This window comes from Lytechinus pictus, chromosome 13 (assembly GCF_037042905.1).
Source record: "Lytechinus pictus isolate F3 Inbred chromosome 13, Lp3.0, whole genome shotgun sequence".
Taxonomy (NCBI): Eukaryota; Metazoa; Echinodermata; class Echinoidea; order Temnopleuroida; family Toxopneustidae; genus Lytechinus; species Lytechinus pictus.
Genome location: NC_087257.1, coordinates 4,432,571 through 4,451,879, shown reverse-complemented (window position 1 = coordinate 4,451,879; position 19,309 = coordinate 4,432,571). Strand labels below are relative to the sequence as shown.

The 19,309-nt window shown below is 42.0% G+C and overlaps 3 protein-coding genes across 3 annotated transcripts; 1 reads left to right on the top strand and 2 right to left on the bottom strand.

Annotated features, from left to right (window-relative positions):
* Positions 1-827: 827 nt before the first annotated feature.
* On the bottom strand, positions 828-1,751 carry LOC129259508 (uncharacterized). Its single transcript, XM_054897789.2, has one exon. The coding sequence runs from the start codon at positions 1,749-1,751 to the stop codon at positions 828-830; it is 924 nt and encodes a 307-aa protein (XP_054753764.2).
* Positions 1,752-1,946: 195 nt separating this feature from the next.
* LOC129259509 (uncharacterized) lies at positions 1,947-4,442 on the bottom strand. The gene has a single exon (XM_054897790.2). The coding sequence runs from the start codon at positions 4,440-4,442 to the stop codon at positions 1,947-1,949; it is 2,496 nt and encodes an 831-aa protein (XP_054753765.2).
* A 4,517-nt stretch (positions 4,443-8,959) lies between these two features.
* LOC135156430 (sulfotransferase 1C2-like) lies at positions 8,960-18,637 on the top strand. Its single transcript, XM_064108898.1, has 4 exons — positions 8,960-9,101; positions 10,736-10,830; positions 15,748-15,946; positions 16,753-18,637. Exons 1-4 carry the CDS (start codon positions 8,960-8,962, stop codon positions 16,857-16,859), a joined length of 543 nt encoding a protein of 180 aa, XP_063964968.1. The 3' UTR covers positions 16,860-18,637.
* Positions 18,638-19,309: the final 672 nt, after the last annotated feature.

Here is a 19,309-nt window from a genome sequence, read left to right as displayed (position 1 = left end):
TGTTCTTTTGAATGAGGGTGTTGTTCCATGTGAACGCCAATGTTGCGTGCTTTGGTTGTCTCCCGGGGGGGGGGGGGCACTCGACCAAAAAAGTAGTGGGTATGTACCGCGGGCGAGACAAAAAACGGGGGCCTTGGAGCGGGCTTATTGTAAAAAGGAGGGTCCTCGGAACGACAAATGTTTGTGAAATTGGGGGTCCTTGGAACGGGTCGCCTGCGTGTGATTGCGTATGCATCCCGATGGAACGGGCATACGTGCATGCAGCTAGCCCGGCGGCACGGGCGCCGGGTGCGCTAGCGCAGATGCGATGGTCGGACAGCGCTCTGCGGCCGCTTTTCACAAAAATTGCGGCTCATTGTAGCAGATCAATACGGCTGGAACGTCGTAACAGAAAATATGCGAAGATTTGGAGCGGATATCTTTCTTCTTTTTTTCTCGATAAGAAGAAAATGCTATGTGTCACGAATTCGTAAGTTCTGACACGTTGTTGCAATGAACTACAAGGAAGGAATCTGTGAACTATATGCTCCCATTTATTAGATTATGTCTAATAACATTGTAGTGTTCAGTTATTCAACAACTGTGTGAGATTCCTTGCATAGCATAAAGCGTGAAAACTAAGGAAATCTTGTGATCAATCGAATGAAGCAAACTGCTGTGATTTTACGAACTCGTGTTGTTCTAACTAGTCTACGTACAAGGACACGCGCAAGCGCACAATTTAAAAATACACATATACTTCAACAAGTCATGACATCCCATCCCCCCAAAGGTGACGGAATGTCACTGAATACACATACATTGTAAACATAACAATACTGAAAATATCACTGGTGGTTGTTCATATGTCTCATACCTTTCTTAACTTCTTGGACCAATCGTTCAACGGCCCCCTGGTGGTGAGGTCCTCCTGGATGTCCGAATTTCCACTGAACATTGTACCGTTGGCAATGGTCCTTCAGTACTGTCTGATTCAGTTTCAAGTTCAGTTCATTGATGGTGTTATCAGCTCCTCTGAAGGCAGTGCCATTATCGCTGACCAGCAAGGATGGCGCCCCTCTGATGCTTATGAACCGTTCTAGTGCCTGTAGGAACGCTTGTGTAGACAGGTCTTGAACACAGGTGAGGTGCACGGCTCTGGTCACTGCACACGTGAACACAGCACAGTAGCCCTTTGTCGTGGTATTCCGGTTCAGCTTTACATTCACTGGTCCAAGGTAATCAACCAATGTAGTCTTGAATGGGGGTGAGCAAGGAGTGACTCGGAATTCTGGCAAGTCAGCCATCTTCTGTTGAATTGGCTTGCCTCTGTGTCTCCTGCATACGACACAGTCGTACACCACGCGTTTGGATATGTTCACGTCTCCGACAATCCAGTAATGCTTCCTAACTTCTGTTGCCGTTCTCAAGTGACCCCCGTGAAGGGCATGTACATGTCTATCTCTCACAATCAGCAGACTGATGTGGCTCTTCTTAGGGAGAAGATAAGGATGTCGCACATCATATGACAATGGAGCCCTGTCAATTCGTCCGCCAACACGGAAGACTTGGTCTTCTTCATCGAAGAATGGGTCCAGTTTCATGATGTTAGGATCCTGGAAGTCAACATCTCGCTGTGCTTGTCTTATCCAGTATAATTCAGCCTCCTTGACAAGTTTTGGAGAAGGGTACATAGAGATCTGTTTTGCGAGCTGCTTCAGCCATTGGTTCTTGGACAGTTTTTTCACGGAGAGAACTCGAGCGGTCACCATCTTTAACCTGCACCAGCTGGAGAACTTGGTTGAGTCAACTATCGGAGAAGGCTTAGAGACGACGTTGATTCTGAGAGCCAGTGTCTTGGCATTCCGGACATGGAATTTTTTCTGTTCTTCGTCTCCAAGGCTCACATGAACATTTTCTGGTGTCTTTGGCCAAAACGTAGGTGATTGCTTCAAGTACACTGGTCCCTAAATGACTCGTCTCATTTCATTGGCAGTTCCTCCTCTGGAAACCAGATCGATAACATTCTGATCTGATGGTACATATGCAATGTCCTTGATGGGGTCGAACTCTGTTGTGATCTCGCCAACACGATATGCGACGTAGGACAGGAAGGACTTGGATTGACCTCTTACCCAGCTAATGGCAGTCATGCTGTCTGTCCAGATCTTTGAATAGGCGATGTTGAGCCGCAAGGCTTTCTTCACAGTAAGCATGAGCCTCGACAACAGAAGGATCGCCTGAAGTTCCTTTCGAGGAATGCTAGACTGCTTCAGTGGAGTGAGTTTGGCTTTTGCACATACAAATGATAGATGTGCTTCAGTGTCCTCAGGGTGAGACCATCGTAGCCAAACACCAATACCCATGGCATCTTCTGAAGCATCGCTTGCTCCGTGCAGGGACACTTCTGGTAAAGGCCTTATCCCCTTGAAAGGCTCTGGGATCAAGCACCTTGGAATCTCAATGCTAGCTACCTCCTCCAAGTCTCTATTGGTGTCTCGTAGAATGGCACAAAGCTCACCCTTGTCGTTTAGAGGGGTATCCCAGTCTAGGTTTAGCTGCCATAGCTTTTGCAGGAGAATCTTCGGTCTAACGAGGAGCCCAGATAACATGCCAAACACATCGTAATACGAAGCAGTTTGGGCCAGGGTATTGCGCTTGGTAGGAACAAGTAGAGTCGACTTCACCTCCTTTACCCTCAACGTGTCTTTTGAGAGGTTCCATTTAGTGCCCAGGGCAGTGGCATCTGTGCTGTCTTCTGTTTCGTCGCAGGCTTCTGTCGCATTCGATTGCCATTTTCTGATGGTGAAGTTGCCTTTCTGAAGAGTCTTGCTAAGCTTAGATTTGAGCTCTAGAGCCTCTGGGACATTAGTGACAGATTCATTGAGGTCATCAACGTAGAACTGCCTGGCAACCACTTCCTTGAGTTTGTCGTCTTCCGGTGCATGTTCATCTACCACATGTCTAAGTGTGACTATAGCGGCAGTTGGTGAGGGCTTGTCCCCAAAGGTGACAGTTGTCAGTTCGTAGACTTGAATTGGGTGGCTAGAATTCTCTCGAAACACAAACCTGTGGAATCGAGCATCATCAGATTTGATTTTTATGGCTTGAAACATCTTGCTGACGTCTGCAATGATGCCCACCTCGTTCTCCCTGAACCTCAGGGCAACTTCAAAGAGATCAGAGTTGATATTCTCACCTTTCATGAGGTAGTCATTCAATGAGTGGCCCTGGAACCTGGCCTTCGCGTCATATACCACTCTGACAGGAGTTGTCTTCGAGTCCTTGGTGACAGCGAAATGTGGCAGGAACCACATCCTTTTTCCAGTGCTTCTGTCTCGCTGTAGCTCCTCTTCTGAGACATGGCGCGAAACACCCCTCTTTAACAGGTCTCTCATCTGTCTACAGTAGATGTCCCAATCTTCATGCCTGTTTTTAAACTGATTCTCAAGGCTTCTCAACCTTTTGACAGCATAGTTGTAGTTGTCCGGCAGGTCATCGGGTGACTTCCTCCATGGCAGTCTGACTTCGTACGATCCATCAGAAAGCTGAGTTACGCTCCGTTGCATTGCCTCAGTTGCTTCTTTGTCCAATACATCTGAGGAGCACTTACACTTCTTGGGCTCCAGACCCACAGTCTCCAGACCTATGAACTCTTCCAATGGTCCAATGGCTGACACATTGATGTAGTTCAGCAGTGAAGTTGAATTTGTAGACCGTCCTCCTTGAACAAACCAGCCAAAGGGGCATCTTACAGCGACAGGATCATCAAACTTTTCGCCAAGGATGTATTCTTCCCAGATCATCAAGTGTGTGTTGTCCACACCAAGGAGTACGTCGATGGTTTCGGATGGGGCAGCATGGATATCAATGGCGCTCAGATGCTCATACTGCCGAAGCTGTTCTGGTAGTACAATAGGAGTATCACCGCAGGGTTGATTTATCTCTGTCATGGTTAAAGGACATGACCAATTCCCTGCAATATCTTCAATGTAGCAGTCCAACAGTCTCAATTTCCTTGTTATCTTGCTGCCACCAACAAGACTCAGATCATGGTCCTGGAAAAGGCATCTCTCTGTCCTTGGAAGAATCCCTTCCCTTAACAGTGTAGCTTGGCTACCACCATCCAAAAGGATGCGCACCAGGTGCCGGACATCGCCACATCGTAGATAACCAACAACAGTAGGTAAAGTGCTTTGAAGCTTCCCTGTCTCGTTGGTGTGGGCTGTTGTCACGTTGATTGAGGTTGAACGTGAAGATTCCATAGTGTTGCGTGTTTGGTTTGCAGGACCTTGACCACTCTCTCCGTATATGACAGGGCAGACAGCTGCGAAGTGTGAGTCACTGCCACACGTTTGGACTCTGCATGAAGCAACAAACTGACAAGAGTTTTGGTCATGTTGAGGCTTGCCAGCAACACAGTTGTTATGCCCACATCGGTAACAGATACCATTCTTTCTCATTACTTTATATTTCTCATTCTGTGGCAGGCTCTTGAACTTGTTGCAGGTCTTCAAGTAGTGCGAGTCTGCATTGGGGTGGATGGCACACTTGGCGACCCCGGAGTGTCTGGCCTTGCTTGGTTGGCTCTGGTTATCAGAAGTATATGAAGCAGCGCTTGTAGACTTATACACCTTATGTTGTCTTTGTGGAGGGCTAGGCGAATTGTCCCCACTGTTAGGCTTCGCCTTCTCGAGCAGCAAAAGTTGTATAACCACTTGACCAGACCGGTGAGGGAATCATCAATCCTGTCATCTCTAACACCTTTATAATATGCGATGCGGTGTTCCTCTGGGAGCTTCTGCTTAATCTGACTCAACATGATCTTACTGTTAAGCTCTCCAGATAGGCCAATGGTCTCAGCTTGGGTTTCGAAGTTTTGAAGAGTCTGGACAAAATGACCCATGGCGGGGAGGTTTGTTTTGCCTTTGATATCGTATGTCCTCAGGTTCTCTAGATCTTTTAGTAGGCTGTCTACTACTTTGTCCTGATCGCCGTAACACTCATCAAGTACCTGCCAGGCTCGTTCAACACTAATGCACCCTTTGATTTTGTCGCGTTCTTTGACATTAATCATTGATTCGGTCAGTTGATGGAAGCATTCCATCTCTGTTAACTCTGTTGCACAGTGGGTGAACAATTCTTTGAAACGCTTGTAGTCTCGAAGGTTCCCATTGCAAGTTGGGAATCTCATTCTTGCCATTCTTGGAGCAGCCGACGTAGCGGTGTGGGGCATAGGGGATGGCGCATATGAAGCTGGACTGGATCTTGGATGTGGAATTGTAGGTGAAGAGGGGAGAAACTGTTGATTGTCCAGGGGAGATTGAGACTGACGGTCGACGACCCTCCTTCCCCGTATTAACACCTGGACGTACTCATTTTCACATTCTCCCATCCATTTCTCCTCCACCTCATACTCTCTCTGATCTTCGATGATATCCATCAGCGCCGAATGTTTCTCTTCCACTTTCTCAAATTGTTGCTCAGCTTTAGTGATGTATTTCTTTAACATGTCTAGATCACCAACGGCATCTGTTGTAAGGCTGTCAATTGTCGATTATGTTCGCGTCAACTGACCCTTGATGTTTCGTCTTGATAGCTTCAACTTGTTGACGTCAGCCATGATGTAAGTTGAAGCAGGTTGATATACACTATAGTTGTTGAAGATGTCACGAATTCGTAAGTTCTGACACGTTGTTGCAATGAACTACAAGGAAGGCGTCTGTGAACTATATGCTCCCATTTATTAGATTATGTCTAATAACATTGTAGTGTTCAGTTATTCAACAACTGTGTGAGATTCCTTGCATAGCATAAAGCGTGAAAACTAAGGAAATCTTGTGATCAATCGAATGAAGCAAACTGCTGTGATTTTACGAACTCGTGTTGTTCTAACTAGTCTACGTACAAGGACACGCGCAAGCGCACAATTTAAAAATACACATATACTTCAACAAGTCATGACACTATGCTTTGGAGCGGCTTTCTTTGTTCTTTTTCTCAATAAGACAAAAATGCTATGCCTTGGAACGGAAATTTGAGTGTAAAAATGGGGGTCCCCTCCGCGGCACATATCCACTATGCATTATGTACTGAGTGCCCCCTCGGGGGTTGTCTCATGTACTTCCACCCCATTTATTTCAATACAAGCTGGTGTTAAAGCAGGATTAAACCTAGATGAAAAATGAATCACTTCAGTCTTCTGTTGGGTTGATTTTCAAACTATTTATTCGGGCCCAAGACAGAACTTCAGCGAGACAAACATTAATCCTGCTTGTAGCATTCTGTAGATCATGTGGTTTGAATGCTAAATACATTTGAGTGTCATCTGCAAATAACATTGTTTCCAGGCCATGGGACTTGATAATTACTGATATTGGAGAGCTGTATAGCGTGTAGAGCAATGGACCAATTATCGATCCCTGAGGCACCCCGCATAAGTCAGTGATTGGTTTGGAAACAGCTTCCTTCACCTTTACAATATGTGTACGATGTGAGAGGTAGGATGATATCCACTTCCGTACAGACCCATCGATACCATACAAATGTTTCAAGCGATTTATCAACATGTCATGGTTAATCAAATCAAATGCAGCACTAAAATCTAAGAGCACCAGCAGAACTTCATTTCTACCATCCAGAGAGACCAATATGTCATTCTGTGCCCTGAGCAGAGCAGTTTCAACACTGTTGTGTGGCTTATAAGCTGCCTGAAGTGGTTGTGCAGATCGTTTTCGGACAGGTTTTCCTGGAGTTGTTTGACAACAGCTTTCTCAATTTATTTTCCATCGAAACAGAGATTAGAAATTGGACGATAATTCGACAGATCATTAGCCTCTTGTCGAGGCCCTGTCGGCTGCTTTCCGAGCGAACACGGCTAAGCAAGGGATATAGCGAAGCAGAGCGCCGCGAGACAGGGCCTCTTGACATCTGACCCGAATTTCACCGACTTTCTTTCGTTTTTCATTGTTTTTACCAATATTCCGACCAAGAACTGGTCGGTGAAAATCATCCAATGAGAGCGCGGGCCGCTATGACGTCATATTGAATATTCATGAGCTCATCTTGAATGGCGACCCGTGGATTCTTGACGAAAAGTGACGACGAAATATCAAAGAGCATTGAATATGCCTCTAAAATGCTGCATATTGACCGATTTAATGATTTGCAAGTCGATGAAATTAAATCTGCACTGAAAGGACGAGATGTTTTTGTAAATCTACCCACAGGATTTGGAAAAGATGTAATATTTCATGCGATTCCACTATGCGTCGATTATCAATCTCCGCTGTGCAGTGAGGGAATGCTGGAGTGAGCTGCTTCCCCTTGACTCGAGTCCGACCAGCGGCTGACCAGTATCTCCCGGGAAGTTTCGGGGCCATGATGGGTCTGTTACGGCCGGTACTAGTAGTAGCAGTAGTAGTACCACTACTTGAAGCATTTTGCTGGTTATATCCCCTTTAGTGTCCCGCAAATAAATGAATCCCCTGCAGAATAGTGGACTACTATAGTATTCCGAACCCCGGACGAAACAGCTTTGACATTCCATTGGTTTACTAGGTGACCGGTAATATCATGACTCATGTATATTCATTAGGAAGACGTTCCTCATGAATATATAATTCAGCTCAGATGTCAAGAGGCCCTGGCTCGCGCCAGGCCTAATTCGCTTCGCTCGGGAAGCAGCCGCCAGGGCCTCGACAAGAGGCTAACAGATCATCGGCCGAAACATTGGATTTCTTGATGAGTGGTGTCACGACTGCTCTTTTTATTGAAGGAAAAACTTCGGTTTCAAGACTAGTGTTATCAATCTTCTTTATCAATGGTAGTAATACTAAGGCACACTTCTTGGTAATAGTAGTCGGCATGGGATCTAGAGGGGAGGTTGCAGATGATGACGACTCAATCAGTTTCAAAACATTAGCTTCATTGAGAGTTTCTAATTTAGACAGTGAAGAATGGCATGTTTCATTGAGCTCAATACAGCCATGACCACCTGACAGTGCCTTATCCACTTCAAGCAACATATTAGAGATCTTCTGATGGAAATAGTCAGCAAATTCATTTGCTAATGATTCTGCACATGTATGGAGTGGCAGAACGTTTGGTTTTACGGTAGTTAGCTTCTCCACAGTCTGAAATAATTTACGTAAATCGCAAGAGTCTATCATATCACGGAAGTATGATGATTGCACGACTGCTAATTTATCGTACTAACGTTTACACTCAGTCCTGTAAATCTGTCGATCAATCTCAGTTTTAGACTTCAGCATTCGCCGCTCACAACGACGTCGCTCCTGCTTTGCAAGCCGAAGAGAATCATTGTAGTAGGGAGCGTTTGGGCGAAGAATGACATGTCTATCTTTCACTGGTGCGTGTTGATTCAATACATCCTCCAGAGACATGTTATACAGGTCAACTAACAAATCGATACCATCTGGATAGTTCCCCTCAAGCCTCTTTGACAGATCCCGCTGGAGTAGATTGAAGTTAATGTTTTTCATGTTGCGTGAGAGAAGATATGTTTCCTAACCTCTTGAGGCCGACCTAGGCGTAGAGTACTTGTAACCGCTGCATGATCTGAAGGCAGATGACTGTGTTTTTCTAGTCCGGGGATGATATGATCACCTGCATCATATATAACAAGGTCTAATGTATGGCCTGACAAATGGGTTGGGAAAGTCACATGGTTCTGGAGGTTGAAAAGGTCTAAGACATCTTTAAACGCTAAACTGTCCGGATTGTCTTTAACATCCATATGGAACTTTAAGTCTCCTACCAAAAGTATATTTTGTGAAGTTACTTGTAGACTTTCAAGTAAGGAAGTAAAATCATCTAGAAAAACGGCTGGTCCGCTTCCCGTCCTCTTCCGGCTGTATGGAGGGCGGTATATGACCAGTAGGCGAATGACATGAGATGGCGAGTTAGGGGACGTAATACAAATGTCCATGTATTCAAAGGAATTCACTTGGTAGCACTGATGAAGCTTAAGATCAAAGCCCCGATGAGCAAGGATGCCAACGCCACCGCTCCTAGAGCGCGGGACGTGATGGAATACATAGGAAGCGTCGCGCCTATATTTGCAAGAGCACAGTCATCATGTAAGGAATCTGTCAACCAAGGTCTGTTAGAGCAAGAATATCTATCTTCTCACAATTCACAAAATCGCATATTGCCGTAGCACGTCCTCTCGCCTTCATCGATCTGGCATTCCAAACAGCCAGTTTCACAACTTGCCTAGCTATCCTTGTAATCTAAGGTAATTTTTGAAAGAGTCCTAGTCGTAGACATCCTTTGTTTAGCTCTAGTTTGTTTATTCCTTTTGAACCATGTGTGTGTTCCTTCACCAAACCCCCATGTGGTGCATCAATATGGGTTAACTTTACATGTGGTCGCTTTCTGATTCCCCCACGCTTACTCCGATGTGACAAAGGTATATTGTTGATCCCTAAACCTTTCACTCTAGGTGGTTTCAAACCGCCTCGATCACAAGAATCCCCGTTAAATTACGAGAACTTTTTAGGCTGAAAAATACCCATTAATTATTCCTGCATTCACACCGCCCTGAAACATACCCTTCGGGATAAGTTCCTGAAGTTACGAGCATGCGCAGTATGGTCTGATAAGCAGCAAGGCGCGAAATTCAAAATCACTAGCCCAGCAGCAACCCATGCACGGCGCCGCACCCAACGACACGCTGGGCTAAAAGTTCCCGTAATTTGCTTTCAGACCGCCAAAATACCCACGACCTTGGAAAAATCCCCGCGAAAGTTCTCGTAATTTCGCCAAGTACCTACTATTTATCGGGTATTTTCTTTCGGGGATATTACGCGTAGTTTGCTTTCACACCGCCAAAATACCTGGTATTTTCTGATCGGGGTAAATTTCCCGATCAGAGAATACCTGGAACTGGCGAACTTCGAGGCGGTCTGAAACCACCTATTCTTCCAGGTAGATTCAGGAAGTTTTTTGTTTGCGAGTGGGCTGTATTTTAAGTCCATGAACAGTGTAAGTTAATCTTTTACCACTCATGGGTGGTTGGGCCAGGGTTCATCTCGATATCTCCACAAACCAAGAGCTGAGTTCGGAACATGGATGTTCCGAAACCATGCTCTGACTTTTGACGTGGTTTCTTATTACCATTAAATTTGTTTATTTACTTAATGCTTGACATCACGAACTACTAGTGAGGGTGATTACATAATACTTTTGGTCCTTCGAATCTTGTCATGTTGGGAGGGCGAGAGGACTATGTCCATATAGACTGCGGAACAATTCGACATCTGATGGTGGGGGGGGGGGGGGAGGGGAGGCCACGCCCCCCTTCCGACCCTCTTCACGCCACCCATGGGAATTGCTATACATCTTATAATTCATTGATATTAAGAATCATATAAATGATATAAAGAAATATGATTAAAGACGGCTTGACGTCCTCTTTGCATGATCTGACGAATGCATGGACGCAACGCTGCACTTAAGTGCGACTCCAAGTCATACTTAAATCTTTGTGAAACACCCCCAAGTGTAACAGGACTCCAAGCTTTGAATTTATGAAGAACGTTGTATTCATAAATGGAAAATATTCTTAATCATTATTATAATGATTACGAATATTTCCATTTGTGATAATTACAAAAGGGGAAAGGTTATATGAAAAATCATCTTGGGGGACAAAAAGTGTAAACAAATTTTTATTTTTAATCGTTACGGGCTTGAGAAAATTCTTGAAATCTATGTTCTTTTCTCATTTTAGCTCCTCAGGGATCTTGGTTTGAAAACGTGTTACCATGGTGGAAGAGAAGAAATCATCCTAATGTTCTCTTTCTCAAGTACGAAAATATGAAGAAGGTAGGAATTATCTGTATCTTATATAAAAGCCGACACAATTCGAGAAACGGTAATTTTAAAAATTGAATTGAATTTGCTTCGGCCGCCGTAGATTCTAAAATTTATACGGCGAGTAGCAATTGTACGATCGCCGCAGAATTTCAACGGTCCCTGATTGTAGCAGTCTCATAATTTGTTAAGGTAGCCACACGGCGAATTTTTTAATTTTTGGAGACAGAAAATCTGCGGCTGACCTTGGACTTGGAATGATGACGTACGGTCGCCGTAGGTTTTATTTAAACACTACGACAGACGCTAGGTGCCCGCCAGGCCCCCTCACGGCGGCAGCAGGGGGACTATTATACATTGAGTATGCAATGAGTGGTTTGGCACACTCATGCTTATCATGATATTTTACATTTCAATATAGCGGCACAGCCTTGCAATATTAAGACGTCCGGTGGTCACCCACCGTCTTGCGCTGCCCACGTACAATGAAAGACGGAGTCAAGAAATGACAAGTTTGAACGAAGAGATGAAGTAACGTTGTACATGATGTTTATTTCAAATCAATGTCAAATCAATAAGCTAGTATCGTATAATAACGTCGCATCTCTGGACTAGACGACCGACAATGGGGTACAACTAGCCCGACAATTAGACATGGCCTACGGCAGCAAAAAAAATCATGAACGGAAAGAACTGCCCCGCCCGACTTAGCACTTGCCCTTTTTATCCTTCTTTGCTCAACACCACGTGGCGAGAAAACCCTTCCCCAAATCGGTCCTATCACTTATGGTGCAATGCGCCATATTAATCCTCCTGTAATATTAGTGTATAAAATGGAACTAAATAATGTGCGTATTCTGATTCCGAATTCAAGTTCCTCGGCCTTCCATTATTCTTCCCTCTTACGTAACTTTCTCTTCACCACTCCCCCAACTGCTCTATAGATCAACTGTTTCTCTCTCTGCGACTCTCACACTCCCACTACATTTCTCTCATCTAGTCTCTACCCAATTCTCTCGTTCTACGACTCCCGTGTCTTACAGCTCAGTTATCTCTCTCCCCCTCTCTCTCTTCCTCTCTCTCTCTGTCTCTCCTCTTCACCCCCTCTAGTCGCTTAAAGGACAAGTCCACCTCAACAAAAAGTTGATTTAAAATAAAAGAGAAGAATTCAACAAGCATAACACTGACAATTTCATCAAGATCGGATGTAAAATAAGAAAGTTATGACATTTTAAAGTTTCGCTATTGTCCTTGGGGGTAATTGTCCGGGGGGTAATTGTACTCGGGGGTAGTTGTCCTCAGGGGGTAATTGTCCGGGGTAATTGTCAGGGGGGTAGTTTCCGGGGGGTAATTGTCCTAGAACCTCACGAAACAGTTATATGCACATCCTGGTCGGTATGCAAATGAGGAGACTGATGATGTCATCCACTCACTATTTCTTTTGTATTTTATTATATGAAATATGAAATATTTTAATTTTCTCCTCACTGTCAAGTAAACAATAATCAATTCTTCCATGAACATGTCATGCATGTGGAATTAGCATTGTTTGATACTACATGGTTTAGTCAAGTTGGTCCTTATTGTCAAATCTGTAAAAAATGAAATATTGTATAATTCAAACAATAGAAAACAAAAGAAATAGTGAGGGACATCATCGAAAGTCTCATTTGCATGACCCTGAATTGTGCATATCACTTTTTTGTGAAAAATAAGTGAAACTTTAAACTGTCATAAATTTCTTATTTTACATCCGATTTTGATGAAAATTTTCAGCATTATGTTAGTTTGATTTTTCTCTATTTATTCAAATCAACATATTTCTATGGTGGACTTGACCTTTAAGGATGCAAGTGAGCCGGAGAACAGGAAATCAGAAGCAGAATAGAACAATATTGAAGTTCAGCTGTCCATCAATTCTAATTCAGTATTCAACTCCACTCTTCCAAATCCACTGAGCCCCGAAAAATACTATTTCTAGATCCCAGGCAGCCCAAACGCCTAACAACCATTCAGTTTAAATTCCTTTACTACCACATTCTAAACACAGCCGGCCTGACCCAGAAAACCGGCAACTAAAACAAACACATTATGGAATGTAAATGGAATTCTAGGCCATGGCTACGGCTGGTCAGATTTCTACGGTGAGGGTAGAAATAAAATAAATATAAATCCGTGCTATAATTCTGCGGCCACCCCTACGGTCTGTGATGCTGCAGTCACATCGCCGCAGAAATGTCCCGAATTCAGGTATTCCCGACCTTTCGTTGGAGAACGCAAACGCTTATTTGCGACGGTAGTTGATTTTGAAAGAGACTTTTGGGCCCGTCGTCATGGTCGTAAAACTCTGTCCTGCAATGCAAATTGTGTGGCATGAGATCTTTTTTTCGTTTCGCATCTGGAACGGAAACGTTCAATCTGCGTTTCGTGTGCAAAATTCTGGTTGCTACTATGGTAACAGCGATATATCCGATTAAGGGCGACTTTCCAGAGCCACATTTGGTTCCTCCCAGAGCTCGAGAGGCCGCCCGGGCGGCCCACTTCCACTGAAGAGTGGATACCAGGCGCGACCACGCGTAAAAAGGGAAAGATTGGGCAAGTACGTTACGTATAGGCATATGTAACGTTATAAGGGTGTCAAAAACGATGTTTAAAATACTGAAAAGGTGGATATTATTTCCAATACTTGTAGGGTTTCACAAGCAAAATACTTGTTAAGAGCAGCATTTTTATAATCTGGAAAAGACTTGCTTCTCTTGTTTAGGGTGCTTTTCGAAACCGCATGGTCGCGCCTGGTATCCACTTATCAATGGAAGTGGTCCCCCGGGAATTTGGATCTAATCCCCCATTTCTGGGGAAAGTAAAACATAATGCCCATTTCATTGTGTGCTAGAGGCATATCGTTTGTGTAGGAGTAAGCAAAAGAAAAACCCCCACAAATTTGGCTTGTGTTCGGACGTTTAGCATGTTTAGGCCTATTGCCTATGCCGTGTACATATCAACTTATGCGAAATGGTTTCGGCTGGAGACATGGAAGAGGTGATCTGACCCATGGAATCAATTGCCAGTGATCCACCAATAATCCACATTAAATGCAATATCGATTCGATGGACTGTAATGATCTATATCTAAGGCTTAATTCTAAGGCTGAAATAAATAAATTTGAATTTGAATTTAAATTAAAATTTGAATTCAGTAACTTTTTCCTCACTCAATATGTACTCGATTTGTTTGAAAAACCACTCTCTTATCCATGTCATAATCTATTGTAGGCCCTGCATTTCGAATATCTCCAGCCAGCTGTCATAGTAGAGGCTCGCCGCCGGCTCAGGGGGCATATGCGATGATGACCATCAGTCGTAATGTACATGCATGTATGGTGCGGGTGTCGCGGGAAAGAATTTTGCGCACGAAAAGCAGATCTGTAGGGCCTGTAACCCCCCTGTAACAGAAAGCTTAGCAATGATTGTAGAGCAGTGTTCTACGTTTGATTCTATTGACTATAATGTACAATCAATCTTAAAATCTAGTGTATGATTAAGCGTTAACTTTTGTGTCAGAGGACCCTAATATTAGCGTCGGTGAGGTTTGCGAAAGGTGGCTATTTACGGCCGCCGTACGCCCGCCGAAGAGAAAATATGACTGAGGTACTATGCTGCAGTCACATGTCCCCTACGGCAAGTCAAAAACAGCCGTTTATTCATTTTTAATCAAACCACCTACATGTATGTAGCTGGTACCCCAATATTTCAAACGGCTGTTTTTGACTCGCCGTACGCCGCCGTCGGGGAAATGTGACTGCACCATAACTCTGACAAGGTTTTCGAGGTACGCCACTGATATATTGACGTCATGGGGCCGCCATCTTTCTAGAGGCGGAAGACATTACCAAACCATCATGATCATACTCGAAGTGTTGATTTCTCAGATCGTACTGAAGTGGGTGACGCAGATCTAAAAAAGATCGTTCCCCATTCAGCTGATATTCGAAATGTGTGATTTTTTGAGGAGAGGTTTCGATTTGCCAAAAACAATTGCATATAGGTGTAACCATAGTACTGGAAGTGCTTTGTTGCACACTAAAGTGTGTCTACTATAAAGCATTTCAAAGTGAACAGTGTGCTGTACCTGTCCTGTTGGATCCAAAGTCAGCTTTTGATTGAGTAAGATCACAATATTCTGTTGGAAGGATTGAGCTCCGTTTTTGCCTGTCTCTGGCACACCGGTAATTCAGTGCCTGAATGAAAATCGGATGAGTAGCCCAATGGATTAGTGGCGTCATGGCCCAGTTGATTAGCCTCCGGACTTTGAAGCAGAGGGTCGTGGGTTCAAATTCCAGACATGGCGTAATTTCCTTCAGCAAGGAATTCATCCACGGTGTTCTGCACTCGACCCAGGTGAGGTAAATGGGTACCGGCAGGAAATAATTCCTTAAAAAGCTGTGTGCACCTGAATCGGTAGCCTATATAGCTTAGCCGGGTAATAATGATAGCAGGGCCCGCTGGGAGAACAGTTTTCGGAACTGAAGTGGCTACCCTGGGTAAATATTCCGTTATCATTATTATTATCATTATTATTATTTTTATTATGAGCACCCATTGGAATACTTCAAGGGTCCGTTATTGGACCCCTAAGGTATTTGGCAATATCATCATGAATCACAATATCCAGTACGATAGAGGCCATGGACTCTTAGAATTTCCACCACTAAAAAGAAAAGTACGAAAAAGAAAGAACAAATGGAAACGTATGAAATATGGTTCTAATCTCTGAATATTATGTCAAAATCTATTAGCAAGGAAAGTCTATTGATTAAATTTCTTTTGTGAATATTTTTCGGTCGCTCGCTTTTTTTTTAATTACTTTTTATTAATTGATTAACTAACGTCAGATCAGATAATTGAAACATTATTTCAAACGTATTTTAGGATCTTACAGGAGCCATACAACAGATAGCCGAATTCATGGGGAAGACCCTTTCTGATGACGTCATAGATAAAATCGCAGAAGCTTCGACGTTTAAAGCAATGAAAAACAATCCTTCATCAAACCCAGATACTATTCTAATGAAGGATATAGAACAGGCTGGAATGGAGAAACCAAAAGACAAATCATTTATGAGGAAAGGTAAGAGCCACCAGGGTGGCCTAGAGGGTATTTTGGTCATGTTGGTGGGGTTGGACATGACGACGTAACGGTGACAGCGATCTTTCAATTGAATGATAGGGGTACTGTGTTGCTAAAACGGTCATATATATATTTGTCAATACTCCACACCAACAATTCAAACTAACATTTAACTGTAACTAAAAATATTTTTCTCTAAACTTTAACCCTCAATAAATTTGAAAAATACTATATATTCTAAATAATGTCTCTACAATGCCTAATGACCTGTGCACCTGCAGTGTTCCTCTTTCTGTCTTTTCATTTTCAGTTTTATTTGCACATCCCTTCTCTCCCTTCCTCTTTCATTTGCCTCCCTTACCCCTCTTATTATAATTTTATGACTACTATTTTGAATTCATTATTATTGTTATTGTTATAATTGTAATTGTTATCTAAATTACTTTCTACCTTTTGTTGTCGCTTATTCGCTTAATTTTGGTATTTTGTAGATTACTTATTTTAAGCTTGTTTTCCGTTCTTCTCTTGTGCAATATATTATGTTATGTTAATTAGTATTGAAACTTAGCTCAGGAGCTTGCCTTTTAAACAAACTGCTTTTCTTGGGAAGTCCCTCCGTTCAATCAATTTATCTTCAATATTTGTTATGAAATGTCATTGAACTGTATGTATTATTTTAAACTTGCACTTGTTCTGTTACTTCGATTATATTATCTTTATAAAAAAGAAGGAGAAAACAATGAGAATAACTCATCTTCTTTATTAGCTTAACCTTTTTTCTTTCTTTCCTTTTATTTGTCCACCAGGTGTGGTAGGAGACTGGAAGAATTATTTCACTGATGACCAAAATAAACGATTTGATGAACTGTACAAGAAGCAAATGGCGGGCTCTGGACTTGAATTCGAATTTTAGGATTGCTCTTAGGAAAACATTTCAATCAGTTCCATATTCAACATGAATGATAGAGCATATTGAAATATTATTGTGGTTTTTATTGAATAAAAATAGCTGCATGTTGATAGGCATTATGTATTTTCCATAACAGTACTTTTCCCCCTTCTAATTAAACACATTATATATATATATATATATATATATTGTGAAAGAAATGAATATAGGGAATAATGGTAGGCAAAGCTCGATTATTTTTTTCACAACATATTTGAATTAAAATAGTTCCGAAAGCTTATATACATATATAATGTCTCACATGTTATGATAATATCATGTGTATATTTTATATCGGTATACAGTGCGTCCCACAAAAAACGAAACCGAGATTTATCGATGATTTATCATAATTTAATCACAAATACAATAGGAAAATGACTTACCATTGTAAAGCTTAGAATCTCCTCTTTCATCTGAAATTAATTTCTCATTCACGCATGGGTAAGCAAAAACAATTTGAAGAGGGGAAACCAAAAAGTCATTTGGCGGGCTGTATCTGGGTTTCAAAAAGAAAACCGCATTTTTACAAAGTTCAATATCTGCTCTTTGATTTGATACCTCAATTACAGAAAATGGTCAAGAAAAAACAAAGTTCTGACTATTTGAAATAAGGCTTGAATTTCATAAAATTAAGAGGTTTTACAGGCAAGCGTTCAAACTCACTCGACACTCCGTTTTGTTGACGATCAGCAATGCATTAAGTCTTTTATTAACCATGCGATAGCTTCTGTGGGAAACCGGTGAAAACACGTTTATTTAATGAAATTATGGAAATACAAGCGGTTTTTCGAGGGAAGATAACTTTTTTACTTCTTGACCATCTTTTGTGATTTAGGTATCAAATAAAAGAGCAGATATTGAACCTTTTAGGCATGTGATTTTCTTTTTGAAATTCAGACACCCCCGCCAAATAAGATTTTGGTATCCTTTCTTCAAATTGTTTTTGCTCATTCGTGCATGAATGAGGAATAATCTAAGTAATATCAGATGAAAGAGGAGGCTTTAAGCTTTACATTGGTAGGTCATTTGTCTATCATATTTGTGATTAAGTTATGATAAATCATCGATTAATCTCGGTTTCGTTTTTTCTGGGACGCACTGTATATCGGTTTTGTGAATATGATTTATAATATAACAACTATGACTGAAGACAGTAATATCGGATTAAAAAAAGTAGTTTGACAGTGTGTAATTTGAGTCGTGCAGAAAAATCTTGTATTTTAATATTGGTAAAATTGGTAAATATTTTTTTCTAATGTTAAGATTCATGGCCTTCTGTGTATTAATTGGTTAATGAGACATGTTCAAGAGGTATGTACATAATTTCAAAATGCTCCGCTACCATTGTCAATAGATCAATATGATTCGGCTCGCGGCTTTGCGCTCGCATTATTCATTTAACGAGATAGCCCTTAAACATGTTAAAATGTCAACTTAGCAGGTGAATATATTAAGAGATTTTAGCTCACGCTTCACGCTTGCTTTATTTCTTTTACAAGATATGCCACAGGACAATGTTACATGTTTACTATTACAAAATATGCCTAAAAAAGTGCATCCTTCTTGGGTCAAAAGCTCAAATCTAGTGAGATTCGTATCATGTTCATGAATCTCACATTATTTCTTCCGACAGGCCTGCGTCGAAATATGGGAAATTTCAATACCTACAACAAACTAAAATGAGCCATGGGTCGTTCAGTCATGGGATGTTTTAAAGGAAGTGAGTTGTCTCACTCTTGATAAAATGTTCTGGAAGACAGCATGCTGCCTAATGTATAAATGAATTTACAAAGAATCCCTGAGATTGTGTACGATCGATTTATGTTCATTGTTGAATACTCAATACGAACCACTGAAATACTGAAAAGATGATGTTGCGCTTACCTTAATGAAAAATACATGAATTCATAAAGGAAATCCAGGTAGTCAAATTTGGAATAAGATCTCCCTCTTGTAATCAAACAGGTTCGAAGCCAAGCTTTCTCCAGGAGAGCTGTAAGACGTTTTCACATTTGATTACTAAGCTTCACACATTACATTGTAAAAAATGAAGTGCTAATTCAGCACTTCATTTCTTACAGTGTAGATATCATACAATGCAATTGCCTTTTGCTTTTTTACTTTAAAATTACTTTTGTACTTGTATATAATATATACAGAATTCTATTTTCATGATTTATGCCATTTTAAATTTTATGTACATGGTTATGGATGTACATCGGTGGGTGCATCGTGGTCTAGTGGTTCTGACTCTCGACTTTCAAAAAGAGGGTCGTGGGTTCGAATCCTAGCCTTGGCGTGTTTTCTTCAGCAAGAAATTAATCCGCACTGTGCTGCACTCGAGCCCGGTGAGGTAAATGGGTACCGGCAGGAAGTATTTCCTCAACAAGCTGTGCGCACCAGAATCGGTA

Bases quoted from the DNA above. Each gene is read 5' to 3' on its own strand.
- LOC129259509 (XM_054897790.2), bottom strand. From the start codon at position 4,442: ATGAGAAAGAATGGTATCTGTTACCGATGTGGGCATAACAACTGTGTT.
- LOC129259508 (XM_054897789.2), bottom strand. From the start codon at position 1,751: ATGGTGACCGCTCGAGTTCTCTCCGTGAAAAAACTGTCCAAGAACCAA.
- LOC135156430 (XM_064108898.1), top strand. From the start codon at position 8,960: ATGAAGCTTAAGATCAAAGCCCCGATGAGCAAGGATGCCAACGCCACC. The intron at 10,831-15,747 runs GTAGGAATTATC...AACGTATTTTAG, and splicing joins AGTACGAAAATATGAAGAAG to GATCTTACAGGAGCCATACA. The intron at 15,947-16,752 runs GTAAGAGCCACC...TTTGTCCACCAG, and splicing joins CAAATCATTTATGAGGAAAG to GTGTGGTAGGAGACTGGAAG.